Consider the following 16,894-nt stretch of genomic DNA (forward strand, 5'->3'; position numbering starts at 1 on the left):
CAGCATCCATGTCCTGGCGGGCCACAATTGGGCGCGATTCAGCCTTGTATTTCACCCTGCCAACATAGCCCATCCTAGAGATTAGTTGGGATCCAAGGGTTTCGCAATGGTTGCCCCAATAGGCACCCAGCTTGTTGAAAAAACGCGCAGGAAAGAAAAAAGCAAATAAGAATGAGTAGCCTTTCGCTCATCATGTTTCAAGAACATAGCGACCATCATGTTCTTAGCAAGTAGCTTCAAATCGGCATAGACTTTTCTTTTATCACTATCTATAAAGTCTTGCTTGCTTATAACCAATTGGTAATTTTACCATTATCGCCGGGTTATGGAGGTTGCTCATCTTTAACTCTTAGGAAGGTCGAGACATTTCTTACTATGCCGAGATCCGGACATTCTTGTCATCAATGACGTCTCAAAAGAGGGCAAGCCGATCGGGCATTGAATACCGGACCTAAAGCCCCTGTCGATTTATGATCTCCACTTCGGCCTCGTCAGCGGGAATTGGGCGGAATTAGGAGTGGCTAGGGACGCCACAGCATTTTGGATCTGGGGTAGCAATTCTCTAATATGATTGGACACGATCTTTAGGAGGCCAGATTAACAGGCATATTGCCAGCTCTTCCCCTGTTCACACATGTTAACGATAGAGGTCTACCAAAACAAATAGCAACTACTATCTACGACTAACCAGCCGGGATACTACTATTATACATGTAAAACCTCTTGCATGACCCGAATCCTCTCCTATATCTGTTGCAACATCCATTGGCCTATCAATGGGGTCGTATTAACCAAATAGATACCTCGCAGATTACGCCATCACCACCAAAAGCAGACAATCGATCGATAAGTCATATCGACAACTTTCAGCCAAACAAGATCAGTAGATGATGCAGTCTCGTGCGGGGAAATTGATCACGACATCGACCGTTGCTTCTCCCAAGTCGGGGGTGATATGTCAGCAATCCGATGCTCGGCGTCCCTGCGTACTTATAATTAACCCTAGCACCTCGAGTCCTGACTCTTGTGCCCCCTTGTTTTTGTAGTAGTTTGAGTCGCTTCGAGTCATTCAAATTAGCGCAACATGCCTTCCGCCGTCCAAGACATTCCGCAGTACACCTACGTGCCCGAAACCAAGGAGAACCTTGATTGGGCAGACTGTATGACACCCTTGCCTACGCAATCCATCGCTTCGCCCAATCTCCCTGTTCAGGATATTAACATCTCGTAGTGGCCAACGTCGATCTCTCCAAATATGGCACCAAAGAAGGCAACGCCGAGCTCGCCCGCGTTCTCGTAGACGCCATCCGGACCAAGGGCTTCTTCTACGTCACCAACTTTGACATCCCTCAAGCCAACATTGACAGGCAGTTTGCCCTCGGTCAGGCCTTCTATGACCTTCCTCTAGAGGAAAAGTTCAAGTACGTCCCGGATCTTGATGCCGGAGATTACAATGGCTACAGACCTGCTGGAAGACGAACTCTGTCGGGAGGCGTGAAGGAAAAGACTGAGGTGTGGAACATGGCTAGTAGGTCGCCTAGGACCGGCAAGATCAAAAAGACTACTAACAATCATCTCAGCCAAGGATGGTAAAATCACACAGCCTATTCCCACGCTGCTAAGGAACCATCTTGAGGAGATTGAGGCATTTGCCAAGGTTTGACACCTACAAGATATAATGTGTCGCTTCTAACACAAGACCTAGGACCTTCACGACAAGGTTCTCGATCCATTGCTCCACCTCGTCGCCATCGCCCTGGAGATTCCAGAGGACTATCTCGTCAAGCTGCACAAGTGGGGAACACACAACGAATCTCACCTCCGATATATGAAGTACGGAAAGTTCTCCCCACAAGAGATCGAAGCTCTTGAGGATGGCCTTTGGTCTCGCGGTCACACGGACCTCGGATCTTTCACACTTTTGTTCAGACAGCCTGTTGCCGGCCTCCAGATCAAGGACAACGAGAACGGAAGCTGGAAGTGGGCAAAGCCACTCGATGGAAGTCTGACCGTCAACGCGGGCGATGCCTTGAGTTTCCTAACTGGAGGATACGTTAAATCTACAATCCACAGAGTAAGTTCAAGCCAATGACTTGGAGCACAAGCCTAACGCAACACCAGGTTTCTGTGCCCCCCAAGGACCAGCGCAACGTAGACCGCCTAGGCCTCCTCTACTTTTCACGCTCACAGAACGACTTTGTTCTCAACACCATCGATTCCCCCGTTCTCAAGCGAGAGGGATACACCCAGAATGAGTTTGAGTCTGGCGGTCATCCAGTTCCCACCATGGAAGAGTTTACCCGTCTGAAGCAGACTTGGCAGCAGTCCAAGAAGAGGGGCACAAGCTACGAGGAGTTGGAGGGACAACAAATCTTGCCGGGTTTCAAGGGCAAGTACTTTGCATAATTTCAAGTAGAAGAACCACGTGTGAAGAGAATCCCCAAGTACACAATCAAGGCATCTGAGCTTTTATGATGAGCAGAAAGTAAGAACGTAATTAAGCAGTAGCCTATTTCAGGGATACACACTAAGGGCTTATGACACAAGGCATAATAGCAGGCCAGAAGGAAACAATAAGAGGCCATGTTCTCGCGTTGCTGACGGAGAAGCATCAGGCAGCAAGAGGCTGTGTAAGAAAATGCCGCATCTTGCTTCTACTTGCGACTGTCAATCTCTTCCACTTGGTCGACATCTTACAATCTAGTAATTAAACCTAACCGCAGTACGTCTTTTATCTACGCTTTTCGAAGAAGCTAAAGCCAAGTTTTCTTGTACACATCAAGACTTTCCATAATGGCTACGTCGATACCCCAGATTGATGAGTCGCAGATCTGCCAAGGCTGTCGAAACGTCTTGCAAGCACTCCTAGAGATTATCCAGTCTCCAAAACCTGCCATGACTCATGGAAAGGCTAGTATCGTAGCAGATGCAAGTCATGTCGTGCAGGAGTTGCAAGGGCTTAGTGTTAAAAAAGAGCCACTGCCTTGCAAGATGTGCGAGTTCCTCCGCCGCACCCTCGCCCTAGATTCCCCATTTGCAAACGGTCAAGCCAATTGGCTGGAAGTTTTTGGACACCCCGTAAAGACTCTCCTCAGGTCTCACTCAATTTACGACGATGATCCTGCCCTATCTGCAGCTTCGGTGCAGAATGTGGTGCGATCTTGGTTGTTTCGGCTTGGACATAGATACGTTAGGTCTCGCTTCCGGCCTGATGCTTATTACTTCGGGATTTCTGGTCCTGAAGGCTCAGCATATGGTCGTAAGAGTCTGTAACACTTTGCAACGAGTCCCAGCTGACCAATTTATAGATGCGAACCCTCTTGGGCGACTCTGAAGAACCCGAACCAAAACCATCGTCCAGCTCAATAGCCACCGTTGTGCCCATCCCACCATTTATCGACTTTGCCGTTCTGAGATCTTGGATCACCAACTGCCCGCCTGAATGTAGAGCCCCACGGAGCTGGTCCAATGCAGAGTGGGATCTTGTCAGCCTGATTGACTGCGAGACGCGTCGAGTTGAAAAGACACCCCAAGGAGCCAGGTTCATCGCCCTCAGCTACGTATGGGGGCAACCAACAAAGAAAAAACCCTCGTCCAATCAAGTACCCGATCCCCTTTCAGCTCCCAGATTGCTGCGCACCCACCATCGAGGACGGCATACGGGCAACCAGAGAACTCGGCTTTAGATATCTCTGGGTGGATGCCCTGTGTATCAGTGGTGAACCAGATCTGATGATGAAACAGATATCTCGCATGGACTTGATATACAGTCGTGCAGACCTCACGATTATAGCACTGGCAGGGAAAGATGCCTCCCATGGACTCCCAGGTGTCGGCACACCACGTGCCGCGGCAAGCCAAAGCAGTAAAGCCTTGAAAGTCATTCAGGGCAGCAGTTGCTACACTCTAGCATCAGCACTGGCTTCTTTAGAATCAGTTATTAGTGACTCTGTTCATACTACCAGGGGCTGGACCTACCAAGAAGACTTTCTCTCTACGCATCAACTGGTCTTTGCCGATGACGGTGTTTACTTCACATGCCCGTTCGGCTCGCTGCAGGAGTCAGTCGCCATCCCGTCAGATGTTGAAGCGCTCCTACGATGTCAGAGACCGCCGAGTCCAGGTGAAGGGAGTCAGCAGCTGGCAAACCCCGAATGGTTCTACAAAGGACCCGATTTTATCGTCCATCCAAAGAGGAAAGGGAAATCAGCCGGTTCTGGATTTCTCGAGGTCTTTCATCACCATGTCGAGGAATACACCCGTCGAAACCTATCCTTTGACGGTGATAGTTTACATGCGTTTAAAGCAGTTCTAGCACGTTTCTCTTCCCATGGCTTACTCCACCTTTGTGGGGTTCCATTTCAGGAGAGTATAGGTGCCGGGAATGACCCCAGGTGTACCATCCCAGCCTCACTGAACGCAGCACATGACAAGATATCGAGTCAGGACTTTGGTTCTGGTCTTACTTGGGTTCACATGGACTATGCTATCAAGAGGCGTTCTCACCTTCCCTCCTGGACATGGGCTGGATGGGAGGGCGCCGTGTCATGGGAGGGAGGATGTAAGCCCCTGACACCAGAGCAAAGACCCAGATTCTTCGTTCTGGGAAAAGTTCAGAGAGGAGCATTGAAACATTCAGACACGTTGGTTGAAGCTCAAGATTGGGCAACGAAAAGAGAACACGCAAATGAGCCCGAGTATCTCATTGTACAGACTAGCAGTTGGGTTGAAGTTATGCTTGAGAGCAAAAGACCAACCAAATCAATGAGGTGGACTTTCCGTATACACAAAGGGGAGAAGGACGGTGGTGAAGAGGACACTCTCTTAGCCAGTATTTCGACACCAGAGTGTCAGCAGGCAATGATTCGTCACAGAAACCTGGCAGCGTTCCAGGTGGGAGAAAACCGTGAATCAACAATTTGGCTAATCATATGGGAAACGGATCGCCAAGGAGCTGGTGCAAGGCGTATTTGGGAGCGGGTTGGTTTAGGTCGGGGTCGGACACCCCAGTTTCTTACTACAAACCTAGCTCAACAGGAATTTCTCCTGGCCTAACATGAACTATATACATGCTCAATAATTTGAGCGAATAAAACTCGAATAAGATTCACAACTGCCGACTTTTCACCTAAGATCCTCAGTTGTACCTTCTCCAATACTTTGCGCTGCACATTTTGTTAACCCTCGATCTCGTCCCACACTTAGACAGCGTGTGTTGCATTCTTGCTTCGATGGCGAAGCTTTTCACCACACTACACACTGTCAGTAAACCTAGCTAGGTGAATCAGGGTGTGGAATGCTTACATAGAAAAGGATAAAAGGGATCGGGATGAACAGAATCGACAACCCACCCAGAAGAGAGTTACCAGGACCAATACCCAAATTCCGAAACAAGGCCCGCGCCTGAAATGAATGTTAGCTTCAACCCAGAACTCCAAAGCAACAAACGTATGGATAACCTACAAAGAGGGGGAAAACAACACCGCAAGAAGCCCTAAAGAGGGCATTCCCGGCAAGCACCGAAGCCGTGTATTGAGGATACGCCATGCCCAGATAGCTGAGGACCGGCATAAACAACGTAATGATACTAACAGTGAAAGACCCAGACCCAGCCAGTGGCACCATCCAGTGAATGCTCGAGCCCGCTGTCCATCCATACCAAAAGAGGCAGGTAGGAAGTGCGACGGCCCCGAAAAATGTCGGCGGTAGAACTACCTCTGGACGAATTGGCGGCTGTGTGAGAGTCGGGACCAGGTGTTTTTGGATCTAGTATAGGTAGCAGGGCAAGGTGAGAACTCCTCCAACGAAAATGCCGAGAAAGACAAGCCCTTGAAGACCAATGTTGAACCCATAGGTGTCCCCAAATACCAATGGGAATGATTCAAACCAAAGGTAAAGAATGCCGTATATGAGTGCGCAATAAAGGTCCAAAAAGAATACGACCGGCTCGGAAAACGTCAGAGTAAAAGCCCTTGCCAAGACAATGAGATTATCCTTGACAGTGACTCCTTCGGCATCGATCTCTGACTGGCTCTTCAGCCTCGAATCACCCGTCACAGCTCTCAATCGCTTCGCCCTTCGGTAGAGAATGTTGGCTTGGCTGGTCTCGGGCATCAAGAAGAATATCATGGTCAGGACTGCAGCGCAAAGCCAGGTCAGCTCCCAGATAGTCCAGCGCCAACCTTTAGCCTGGGCAGCGAAGCCTCGGATGAGAGGACCCATGACTGGACCTAGAATTCCCGCCGAGCCAAAGATGCCGATACAGTACGGCACCTCCACTGGAGGGTACATGTCCATGATTGTCGCCCCTCCGGTTGCGAGAACTGGACCACCAAGAAGCCCGTCAGAAATCGAAAGACGAGCAGCATGGCCATGTTTGTGGCATAACCCGTCGGCAGTTCCAACAAGACAAAGGCGAAGAGGGTCCAGAAGTAAATCCTGCTCCGACCAATCTGTGGCGTTTCAGACATGGGCGAAAAGAGCATGGGGCCAAGGCTGTAACCACTAGTGATATCATCAGTTTAGTACAACTCAGCAGGTTTCAGGGGCGCTTACAGAACAAACAGCGAGAGTCCAAGTGTCGCCACAATCTCATTGGCACCGAACTCTTCCATGACACTTAGTTCACCGGGCGTGTAGATGGAGCTCCCGATGTAGATGCCAAAGTTGAGGATGCAAATTTGAAACGTCACCAGGAGCTTGCGCGAGCTGGACCAGTTTTGGGGGTTCTCCAGAGAGAGTCAGCGACCTGATTCTTTTCATGGTACCTTGGGGGAGTCAACTAGCCTCTAGGTCATCTTTTCCATACCAATCGACAAGAACAATATCCGTGGCGTTCTGGGGGTAAACCGCTCTCATCTGGTATGTCATCATTCTGGCCGTTATGTTGAGATGTCTTGTTTTCTTCTGCCTTTTCAGGGAACTTCGAGTCAGAGGAACTGTCGGTTTGTCTTTTAACAAACTGTTCATAAATCTTGGGATTGATTTCATCCGGAAATTTGAGCAGTTGGCGTTTTGATAACAAGCGGACAAGCTGTCCAAAGATAGTGTCTCCAACATACTCGCTCATGATTGTCTCTGCTGCGTGTCAAGCCAAACCCTTCTAATGGGAGATATCTACATCCTTTATTTATATCATCACAAGATCAAAGCATTGTGCTTGAGCCTCGGTATTGAAAGAGTACAAATTTGATTGGTTGACATCGGACTTGAACCCTGTTAATCCCGGCATCGAGGCAGTGACAGCCTTCATGTACATCAGCCCCCGGACTTAGGATGAAGGGCGGACCAATTGGCAGATATTATAACCTCTTTCTAACGATGATAAATAAGCTCAAGTAAGTTGAGGGTGTTGTGGTTTGATCCATCCTTGAAAAGGGAGGTGACGCAAGATCACGACGTAGTATTCGGCACATTGGAAAGACATGGATACAGTAAGCTTAACTAAGTGCTGGTTTCCTGGATGTAACTACTGTGCGTTATGAATAAATCGATGTGAGATGATGGGCGTGATAGCAGTAACTATTCAAGGCGCTTTAGAAGCAAAGTGTCCAACTCAAAAGATTCACTACCAGCAAGGGGTTAACAAAACCATCACCTGATAATTAAATGGCTACCGATAACATGCTGAAGCAATTATATATAATCATTCCTCAAGCCACTTCGGGGTTAAGATGTGCAAAATCCGGCCAGGGATCTTTAAGGTACCAGCAGTCCTGGGGAGGCATCCCTCGATAAAGAACCAGTCCCCATTCCCCTTCCAACCCTCATCCCTCCAATCTCTCAGCAACATCGGTGTGACTTTTTTTCAAGAGCGAGTGTCCGCAGCGTCTCTCCAAGTTTGTCTCATTCATCAAAGCTCTTGGCACTCTTATTCATGTCCATCCACCACGCGCAGTCTCAGGCAAGGCACTTTTGTGTGTGAACTTGGCAACGCCATCAAAAGAAGCCCTCAGCCACAACATCACGAGACACAGTCATTGATAGATGGCAGCATCAACACCCTGGCGTAAAACATCTTCACCCAGAAAACAACTTGTCCCTTACAGTGTCCGCACTGAGGGCAACTCAGCTTTCCATCATGGCGGCAGGTTCTTGCCATATCTTGCTGCCATCCCGCAGTGTGTATTGTGAATAAAAGCTCCCGAGTAGTGATATCTTTCACTCCGTTGCTCGTGGCATTCCCTCACTGACAGATGGTTCTGTGTTGGGGGTTCATACGCCCATACCTTAAGAGTGCTCTGGCTAAAAGTATAATGCAGTCTGTTGACCCGAGGGTTTTATGGATCGGCCAGACATTAAACATCACGTCCTTGTGCCCCGGGTTCCCAGTTTGAGTCCAGCGGGGGCTAATTCGATACCGAAGTGGGAGTACTTAACTTGTTTGTCATCTTCCTTACACAGAGAAAAACAGTCAATAAACCAAGTCGAAACTACAGACCTACCTTGTCGAGTTACAAGCCTACCTCTGGTTGTTTATTTCCATTCGTATTTTCCCTCACGCATTCTCTAGCCAAAGGACCAGCTGTATTGGCCATGACTTGCCTCGCCATCGCCCCGGCACACAGTTGTCTCTCTCCGACGTACAAGAAACTCGATCTGACCTCAGTTATTCCGGTTCAATCTCCGGCCACCTACCCTGTGACGTTTTCGGTCCTTGTTTCGTATTTTCTGGGGTTCCATCTCGAAGTTCTCCCGTAGCGTATCACCCCAGTCCGGAAGAGGAGGGAGGACATCATAGTCCCGTGGGTCGTGGGCAAAGGACCAGGACTTTTGCCACTTGTGGATATCCCAGGTACGACACTCATCAAAAATCGTTTCCACGTCACAGGGCTGGCCGGGGTTAAAGTTGCAGCGGAGGACCGACGTTTGATTGGAAAGATGCTCCAGGGCCTGCCAGAGGTCCTGCGGGGCGTTGGCAAAGGTGTACTCAGGCATGTGCTGAGATGGAGCCGGCAGAATGCCCTGGGCATAGCATCGTTCCAGGGCCGTCTGCCAAGCAAGATCGTGATGAACCGTGCGTTGGAAAATGTTAGAGCACAAGTTGGCGGCTCGCCCGCTATCCAGGACCAGGGTGAAGGCGTCGGCAGGCATGCCGGCATCCACCGTGGCGAGACCTTCAAGGAGCCAGTGGGCTACAACCTCGGTGATACAAGAATAGCTAATCTGGTATCGAGTGTTTGGCTCATCCCGCGAAGAGATTGGTAGCGAGCTCAGGTTGCCCAGTTCGGTTTGTTGAAGGATAGTGTTGAGTACGTCGACACGGCGCTCGATTCGGAGTCTGGGGTTCTCTTTGCAGAAGGGAATTAGCCCTTGGGCATGGCGCTCCGGGTGAGCTACAGAAACGTGGTCCTCGTGCACCACCATCTTTCGTAGCTGAAGGCGCGTGTGGGTGGGGAGGGAGTTGAGAAGTCGGATAGCAACAGCCACCGCCGAGAAGCGGAACTTTTCACGATAGCGCTGTTTTTCATAGTCCTCCTTGTGCCATCTGTTCATCCTATCCCATACACAGTCGTCTGACAGCTCAAGACCAGTGGTTGCAAGCACAGACTGCGAGGGGATGGCCCAAGGCTCGTAGGATTTGTCGAGGAATTCAAAGACATCTTGCGTCGCCTCCCTTCTTGGAAGCTCGTTGTTGATCAATTGGGTGAGCTCCGGTCCGTGCGACTGCGCAAGAAGCCGCAATGCGTATGTGACGGTCTGGCTCACCAGGCAAGTGTTTTCGTGGCACCATTCCCACCGCTCTTGGCCTGTCGAGAAGCTGTTCAGACAGCGGTAGGGGCCTAGCTCGAAGTGAAATTGTTCTTTATGGCGAGTCGTCCGTGGCACGGGTTCCTCCTCGGCACGCGCCAACATGGGCACGAAGCGAGGAAACTTAAGAGCGATCTGAGAACACATGTCCGGAGTCAGATGGTGTGCCATCCTCACCAGTAGATTGCTCTGTAGTGAAAGTTGGAGATTGAGCTGATAGTGGAAGCGCCCAGCCCATGGCCGCCAATCCGGGTGGTAGACGGTCGAGAAGGAGATGGTGTTGAATCTCAGAGGCAGATCCTTTGCCTCTTTGGCAATGAGACGGCATGTGTAAATGAGTGCTAGATCGAGGGGTCGTCCATCGGAGGTTGCGAGCTTCCCAGGCCCGGCTTGGAAGGTATAGCCCTCGTCAAGTGTGAAGTAGTGCTGGTAGATCTCGTACCGCAGCTCGTAAGGAAGAGTGAAAATGCTGGCTGGAGGCATGTCGGCGAGGGGCTCAAGGCTCCTAAGCGTATCATACGTATCTCGCGGTTTGTTAGTGAGGGGATAGATACATAAGCCTGGGGTTTAAATGGACTGGTTGATCAAGATGGGGGAGCAGTTGGCGTTGAATCGATCATGCTATTGGAAGCATCAGGAGGACGAGGTTGGAAGAGAAAAGGTGGGTGGGCGGGTTTCTTCTAAAATACCCAAGCTGTGGGGCGCCATCAGGCAGAAGTCGGAGTGGGGCAAACTCAAAACAGTCGGGGCATTCCTTCCAAAGCTTGTGCAACGGGACGAGGGTTCGTGGAGCATCACGATTTATTGAAAAGTAACTTAACCTCATAGCATACCCAAAGGTAGATCAAGGCAACCCAGTCAGAGAAATACAGTTTTACACACAATCAAGCCATCATTCCCAATGCCTTTCAACGCAAGAGTCAATATCAAATAAGCTCTGCAGATGCTTCCGCGCTCAACACTTTGCCTCAACGAACCTTCTTTCATCACGATGATAAAAGCTACCAATGGGGTTAGTCCCAAGTGTCATTTCTAACAATAAAGTGCCGCAAAACTTACCAGCCTGCTCTCCATCTAAAATTGGTGCAAACACCAACCAAGCACACCTACCACTATCCGCAATTAGCTTCATCATTAACCAAGTTCTAGCCTTATAAAAAAGTACTTGCCAGACATGAGGTGCGTTTTCCCACTCAATGACACCAGCGCACCAGCGCTACGGTACCGCAACTAAGCCAGAGAATATCAGCGACACATGAACGAGCAAAAGGGCTTATTACTATGCTTACCACGATGCAGTGCTCCCACGATTCACTGACCCTATCGGGGTCAAGTCTTCAAAAGGCATTGCAATGCCTTAAAGATAATAGCCTATTGAGGCTGCTGGACCCAAAGAGGCTCCTAGCAGTCTCTAGGCCCTTGTCAGACCTCCAGAGGGTCAATTTGGCTGTCTTTGGCTGCCTCTTGCTCGTCAGAGAACGAGCCTTTAATGACATCGCCGAGAGGCGTTTCATCGAGGCGCAGGAAAAGAAGCTCAAGCGCCTGGCAATGCGAATTGATCGCAATAGATTGCAGGCCCAGGATATAGCATTCCTGAGCCAGTTGCAGCAAGAAGAGATGTGGTTGCAAGAACTTCTCTGCTGCTTGGAGTGGGTCTGGATGGCAAGCCAGTGAGCGACTATTGGATGTCAACAGGATTTCCATCTGAGACGTAGGTAGGCAAGAACAGGCTTACGAAAGATGACTCACGAGCTTCTCAACAGATGAGCCACGGGATGGGGATGGAGTCATAATCGGTATGTCAGCGAGACCATCAGAATGCAGGTTTGGACCGGCGCGTCCAGTTTGGACAGAAAGATGACTTACAGAGTCAAGGTTCAATGAAAAGTTTATCAACACAATTCCAAACAGAGTTTCAAGACGTGAAGACAGCAAATGCAACTTCCCCAGGCAGGTCAGCACACGACGGACTCTAAGAATGTAAGTAACGGCCAGACTTACTGCGTAAACACAATGAGTAACCCAATCAAATCACTGGGACCCTTACAAAGGGAGTGCGGCTACTCCTCAGCCACGTCGGATGGGCCATTTTCCCGAGGCCAGACGTACTGGTTCAGGTCAAAGTGGGTGATGGCCCAGTCGCTCGCGGCCTTGGGCTGCTCAATGAGTAGCCTATAAAAGTCGTTGTGGCCAACCTTCTCGGTCAGCGCAGCCCTTGGTCCTCGAAGCCTTTCACACTGAGTGAAGAGGTGAAAGGCGGTGTGCCTGCCCTTCCCACAAGGGCATTGAGGTGAGTCGACTTGCTGGCCCTTGGTCAGAGGCAAACTTCAAAAGACGAGTGGATGACGCAAGTCCACGTACCTTTATCGAGAACAGATAGTCGTTCAGACCAATCACCCCGGTTCTGCACTGTAGCAGAATGCTGGTTTGGGCGCGGGGGAGATCACTGTAGCATCTGAGAAAGGCGTCGGCCCCCCAGGGACCTTTCATCGCTGGAGGCACCGTCGCGTGCTTCTGGGCTCGTTTTTGACGATACTCATCCCACATAGCCTCGCTCCCTCTAAAAGTGTCCCCCATGCAGTATGCCTTCAAGGCTTTGTTTCTCTCCTTTGGATCACTCCAGTTCGCGGCTGCCTTGGCCTCACCTAGCTCAGCCACCATGCCCTTCCAAGTTCGCTGTCTGAGGTGTCTCCCACCCAAATCGAGGAGCGTGTAGGGATGAGCCCGGTCATCATCCGGTTTGCTAAGGCTTGTTCTAGCCTTGACGAGGGCGTCGTGGTCGGGGGTGTCGATCATCTTGGCCCTGTGCGTTGCCGCCAGCCGGCAAAGAGTCACTCGAATACTGTCAATGTTCAGCTCCTTTTCCAGAACGATTCGAGAGGTGCCCCTCATCGCTCCAGAGATCTGCAGCAAGCACTGATACTGCAGTGACTCGAGAATGCCGAGTCTCTTCTGGGAGATCCCCCAGTTCACCTCCTTGTGGATAGGTATGAACCATGATCCACATGCATACGTGATGATGGGTCGGATCTTGGTGACGTAGAGCTGCTTCATGGTCTTCAGCTTAGGTCCCCAGATGGAGCCTGAGATTCGGAGCAGGTGATTCATCTCGGCCTTGACCTTGCTCTTTCGCTATTAATCACGTTAGTTGGTACGGGAGCCAAGGCAAAGTGTCTGTACGTACCTCTTGAATATGTTCTTCCCAGCGTAGTCCCTTGTCGACCTCAACACCAAGTATCCTCAGGTGTGCCTCGGGCTTTTTGCTGAAGCCGGGGATCTTTGGAATCAGTGCACAATCGGGCCCACGAGAATATGGTCGTTTGAAGTGCATGAGGTTGTACTTTTCGGGTGAGAATGTGACTCCCAACTCGCTTGCGCATTTCATGATGATGTCATGGCACCTCTCAATCGCCCTACAGTTGGTCTCGTAGCTTTTCGATACTGACAATATATAGGTGTCGTCGACGTAGGCGAAAACGTAGATGGTGGCTCCCTTATAGCGGCACTCGGAGGCCTTCTCGAGTATCGGCGCTGAGAAGAAGAGGAACAGGACCGGTGACACGGGACTTCCCTGAGGAATGCCAATGTTTACCCAGAAGATGGGTGAAGTTGCGCCGGGCATTCTCAGTACGGTACTGCGACTGGACAAGAAGGACCAAGTCATCAGGACAACCCAATCTGGGATGCCCAGCTCCACCAGTCATTGCAGGAGCTTGGCCCGGTCCACATTGTCGAACGCTCCCGCAATGTCAAGACTCAACAGTGTGGCCTTCAATCTCTTCTTCGAGCACCAAGCGGCGTAGATGGGATTGAGGAGATATTGGAGCGCCTTGGTCGTGCATTTTCCTGGAAGGCCAAACTGCACATGGGGGAGCAGGTTGTTCTGCATCGCGAGATCCTTCAGGCGATCAGCCAAGATTCTTTCCAAGATCTTGCCCAGGCAAGGCAACAGGGCAATAGGCCTCCAGCTCTTCGGGTGGCTATAGGTCTTTTTACCTGGCTTTCGCAGAATGATGGTGGTGGCATGCTTGAAGTTGGACGGATGATAGGCGAGTCGCAAGCAGGCATTGAAGACATGGGCCAGATAGGAGACCAGTACGTCGCTGGCCATCTTGATGGCCTCGTTGGCGATCTGGTCTGGTCCAGGCGCCTTCTTGGAAGATAGCCTCTTGATGATCTCAGCTACCTCACCAGCAGAGACGGACTGATCAGCTGAGAGCTGCGGTCTCGTCGGGTCGAGAGACGGCTTTGGGAGGCTCGGTGCAGCCTCGCCGTCGCTGGTCTCGGGCCATGTGCTGTTCCTTAGACTAAGCTCCTTCTCCTTCTTAGTCCGAAGTATGGTGTCGTTGACTTCGAACACGGGAAGATGGGCTGGCTCCTTTGGCTGACACATGGCCGTGGCCATCTTGGCCATCCTGTACGCGCCCCAACTGTATTTTGTGTTGGCTGCTGTTGACCGACGCCAGCTGTCTCTGTTCTGGGCCCGTTCTTTGGCAATCCTCTTCCTGTTGCAATGGCTCCAGAACCGATGCCACCGATGGTTGTTGGACTGGCGAAGCTTCTGCAGAGCCATCCTTTCCTCATCTTTGAGCCGCTTCAAGGCACTATTGACTGGCCGTCGGGTTGGCTTGAAACTTACGCAGACTCGCGTAGGCACATGCTTTTTAATGGCGGATTCGAGAACTTGACGGGTGTTCTTGATGTATGTGTTGACATCGCTCTCGGTCGCAAGAGATGGGTAGCCCAGGGTGCCCATGCCGTCTTTGACATGTCTGATGAAGCTCTTCTCTTTCGTGCGTCTCCACTGGAAAACGATCCGACTTGTCCGAGCCAGTTTGAGGCTCAGCCTTGTCTCAATGACTCGGTGATCAGACTCGAAACCCACAACGTCCAGAACCTGCCAACTCGTCCAACGTTGTATGATTTGATCGCTGACAAAGGTGAGGTCAATGGTCGAACCCTTGTCGCTCACGCCGCGAGTGAAGGTGGTGGTGCCGGGAACAGTGATGCAGGTCATCTTGGCTGCCTGTAGCCCTTGATGAAGATTTCTGGCGTTTTTGGAGGCACTCTTCACCTCGACACCTCCCCAGTGCTCGTGGGGGAGATTGAAATCCCCCACCAGAATGTCACGGCCCGTCGTTGTTGTGTCTCTTATCAGCGCCTCAATGTTCACAGCGTTCTGTCTGTTGTAGACGTTGTGGATTGCCAATGTGCCGGCATTAGGCGTCTGCAGGTAGAGACTCGCCGCAAGATCTTTGTTGGCACCCTTGTGGTACTCCACCTCATAGGTGTCCCCTAGGATCGATATGTGCACAAAGAAGCACACGTGGGATAGACGGACAGCCGGCTTCCTATGCGCACGATTCTGGGGTCTGTCTTCCTCGCGGAGTGGCCTTTCTGGATCGTAAAACGGTTCGTACGATCGGATCGAGTTCCATGGCATGTCGGGTGGAGGGTCTTGAACGGCAATGACGTCCGGGGGTCGGCGCAGTGTCCCAACCTCATGGGCAAGGCTTTTGAGCCTTCTTCCACAGTTCTTCAGATTGGCTTGCCAAATGACAAGTTCTGAATCGTTTAACGTGGGGTGGTGTTGCGTGATTGGGGGCAGCAGCCCCTTAGGAGCCTTGCGATTCGACATGGTAACTCGCCTCGTGTGCGAAGACTTGGGGGAGGGCTAGCTGTTGCCACGTCAGCCTTGTGTCTGTATGATTAAGTTAATCTGGGTACCTGCTTTCTTGTGGGCGAGGTCGTGGAGAAGGGGGCGTGGAAGATGACCAAGATGATCAGGGGAGCGGAGATGGTGGAGACTAGAGAGGTTACAAAGAGGTCGTCAGGCGGTGAAGGCGCGGGACGTACGGAGTACTGAGATTCGAAAAAGTACAGAACCACGACACAAGGGTGAATCGTGTGAATAGACAAAGTCTTCAGAGCAATGCCACGCCGTGAGAGGGTCGAGGAAGGACGCGGTAGATGAGTCACGTGGTCGATGAAAAGGGAAGCAAGAACGGTGTGTGCTTCAAGTGACTTGGTCTGTTGATGATCTCTGACGGAAGGTACACGACCATCTCTGTACTTGTACGATTCAAATAATCTGAGAAATCTTCACCAAGCCGTTGCCTCCATACGTACTTCCCCATGTTTCGGAGGTCATTGTCCGCCGTCGAGCCCGATCCCGGCTCCGGCATAGTGCCGTCCCGCCCCCGAATTCATTGAGACGGGCGCACAAGCAAGCCTCGTTCGATTCCTGCAACTTGGCAGAGCGAGTGGGTGTTGCAGAAATTCCAGCAGCGCAACACCGCTCAAAGCCACCGACTCGGTCACCGTCACTGCCGTCCAGGGGTATGGCTGATCATTGGTTCAATACCCGGACTAGGCTCTCAGCAAAAGCAACGAGGCTCGTCCGCCTCACTATTTCTAATACAGGGGCTCTGATAACATGATTCTTCACACGGCAGAAGTCCCGTATCGCTCAGGGGTATCCGAGGAATTTGGTCGAGTCTCGCCGCTGTGGCGAGCGACGTCTGCAAGCCCTGGGTGATCTATCACTCAGTTGAATCCCATCACAGCAAGAGTGTAACGCCAATGTAACACTCCAAGGCGGTCTGAAAACTGGTGAGGAAGCTAGCTGGGTGCCAGGAAGGGTTGTAACAAGCCATCCGATCGCCTGTACCCTGCTCGGCTCTTCATCATCAAGGCTAGTTGATTCCGTGGTGGGTTCGTCGGTGTATCCGTATTCTGAAATCCCTTCATCGGACATTCCCAACTGAGTAGCCCGTGCCGAGCGGCCTAACCACCGATCATCGGGGAGAAAACTAAGATCCGTTGAGATTAAGCATGGAGTAATCTGTTGAGATCATGACGAGTCAAGCTGAGCATGGGGTCGACTCCTCGCGTTGATTGCTTTTTCTCACACCGGTTTACTTCAGAGGCAAGATTCGAGGTTGCAAAGAACTTGAGGCCGACGTGGTCGAATTTCTGCCACTCCAGAAGCAAGCCCCCTTTGATAGAGGAATCTGCAATCTTTGGAAACACTCAAGATCTATTAAGGCACTTCTGGGATCGAGTCTTGTTGCATCCCAAGTTCCATTGCCCAACATTCTCTGTACCACTTCCACGGCTTCAATTCCTCCTTTGCCCGCACACC

At 51.0% G+C, this 16,894-nt stretch overlaps 4 protein-coding genes across 4 annotated transcripts; 1 reads left to right on the plus strand and 3 right to left on the minus strand.

The window, feature by feature from the left end:
• Window positions 1–1,084: 1,084 nt before the first annotated feature.
• Window positions 1,085–2,406, plus strand: NCS54_00638100 (Hypothetical protein; the record flags this gene model as incomplete). Its single annotated transcript, XM_053151844.1, has 5 exons — window positions 1,085–1,160; window positions 1,232–1,528; window positions 1,581–1,657; window positions 1,706–2,074; window positions 2,122–2,406. 5 exons carry the CDS (start codon window positions 1,085–1,087, stop codon window positions 2,404–2,406), a joined length of 1,104 nt encoding a protein of 367 aa, XP_053007819.1.
• A 3,360-nt stretch (window positions 2,407–5,766) lies between these two features.
• Window positions 5,767–6,873, minus strand: NCS54_00638200 (MFS domain-containing protein; the record flags this gene model as incomplete). The annotated part of the gene is made up of 4 exons (XM_053151845.1): window positions 5,767–6,224; window positions 6,269–6,504; window positions 6,556–6,708; window positions 6,809–6,873. 4 exons carry the CDS (start codon window positions 6,871–6,873, stop codon window positions 5,767–5,769), a joined length of 912 nt encoding a protein of 303 aa, XP_053007820.1.
• Window positions 6,874–8,604: 1,731 nt separating this feature from the next.
• Window positions 8,605–11,541, minus strand: NCS54_00638300 (Hypothetical protein; the record flags this gene model as incomplete). The annotated part of the gene is made up of 8 exons (XM_053151846.1): window positions 8,605–10,255; window positions 10,728–10,751; window positions 10,810–10,813; window positions 10,857–10,862; window positions 10,920–10,980; window positions 11,040–11,070; window positions 11,384–11,428; window positions 11,486–11,541. 8 exons carry the CDS (start codon window positions 11,539–11,541, stop codon window positions 8,605–8,607), a joined length of 1,878 nt encoding a protein of 625 aa, XP_053007821.1.
• A 269-nt stretch (window positions 11,542–11,810) lies between these two features.
• NCS54_00638400 (Reverse transcriptase domain-containing protein) lies at window positions 11,811–13,354 on the minus strand (the record flags this gene model as incomplete). The annotated part of the gene is made up of 3 exons (XM_053151847.1): window positions 12,935–13,354; window positions 12,112–12,882; window positions 11,811–12,053 (listed from the first exon to the last, which is right to left on the minus strand). The coding sequence occupies exons 1-3, from the start codon at window positions 13,133–13,135 to the stop codon at window positions 11,811–11,813; spliced, it is 1,215 nt and encodes a 404-aa protein (XP_053007822.1). The 5' UTR covers window positions 13,136–13,354.
• Window positions 13,355–16,894: the final 3,540 nt, after the last annotated feature.

The sequence above is a fragment of the Fusarium falciforme genome, chromosome 5 (assembly GCF_026873545.1).
Source record: "Fusarium falciforme chromosome 5, complete sequence".
Lineage (NCBI taxonomy): Eukaryota > Fungi > Ascomycota > Sordariomycetes > Hypocreales > Nectriaceae > Fusarium > Fusarium falciforme.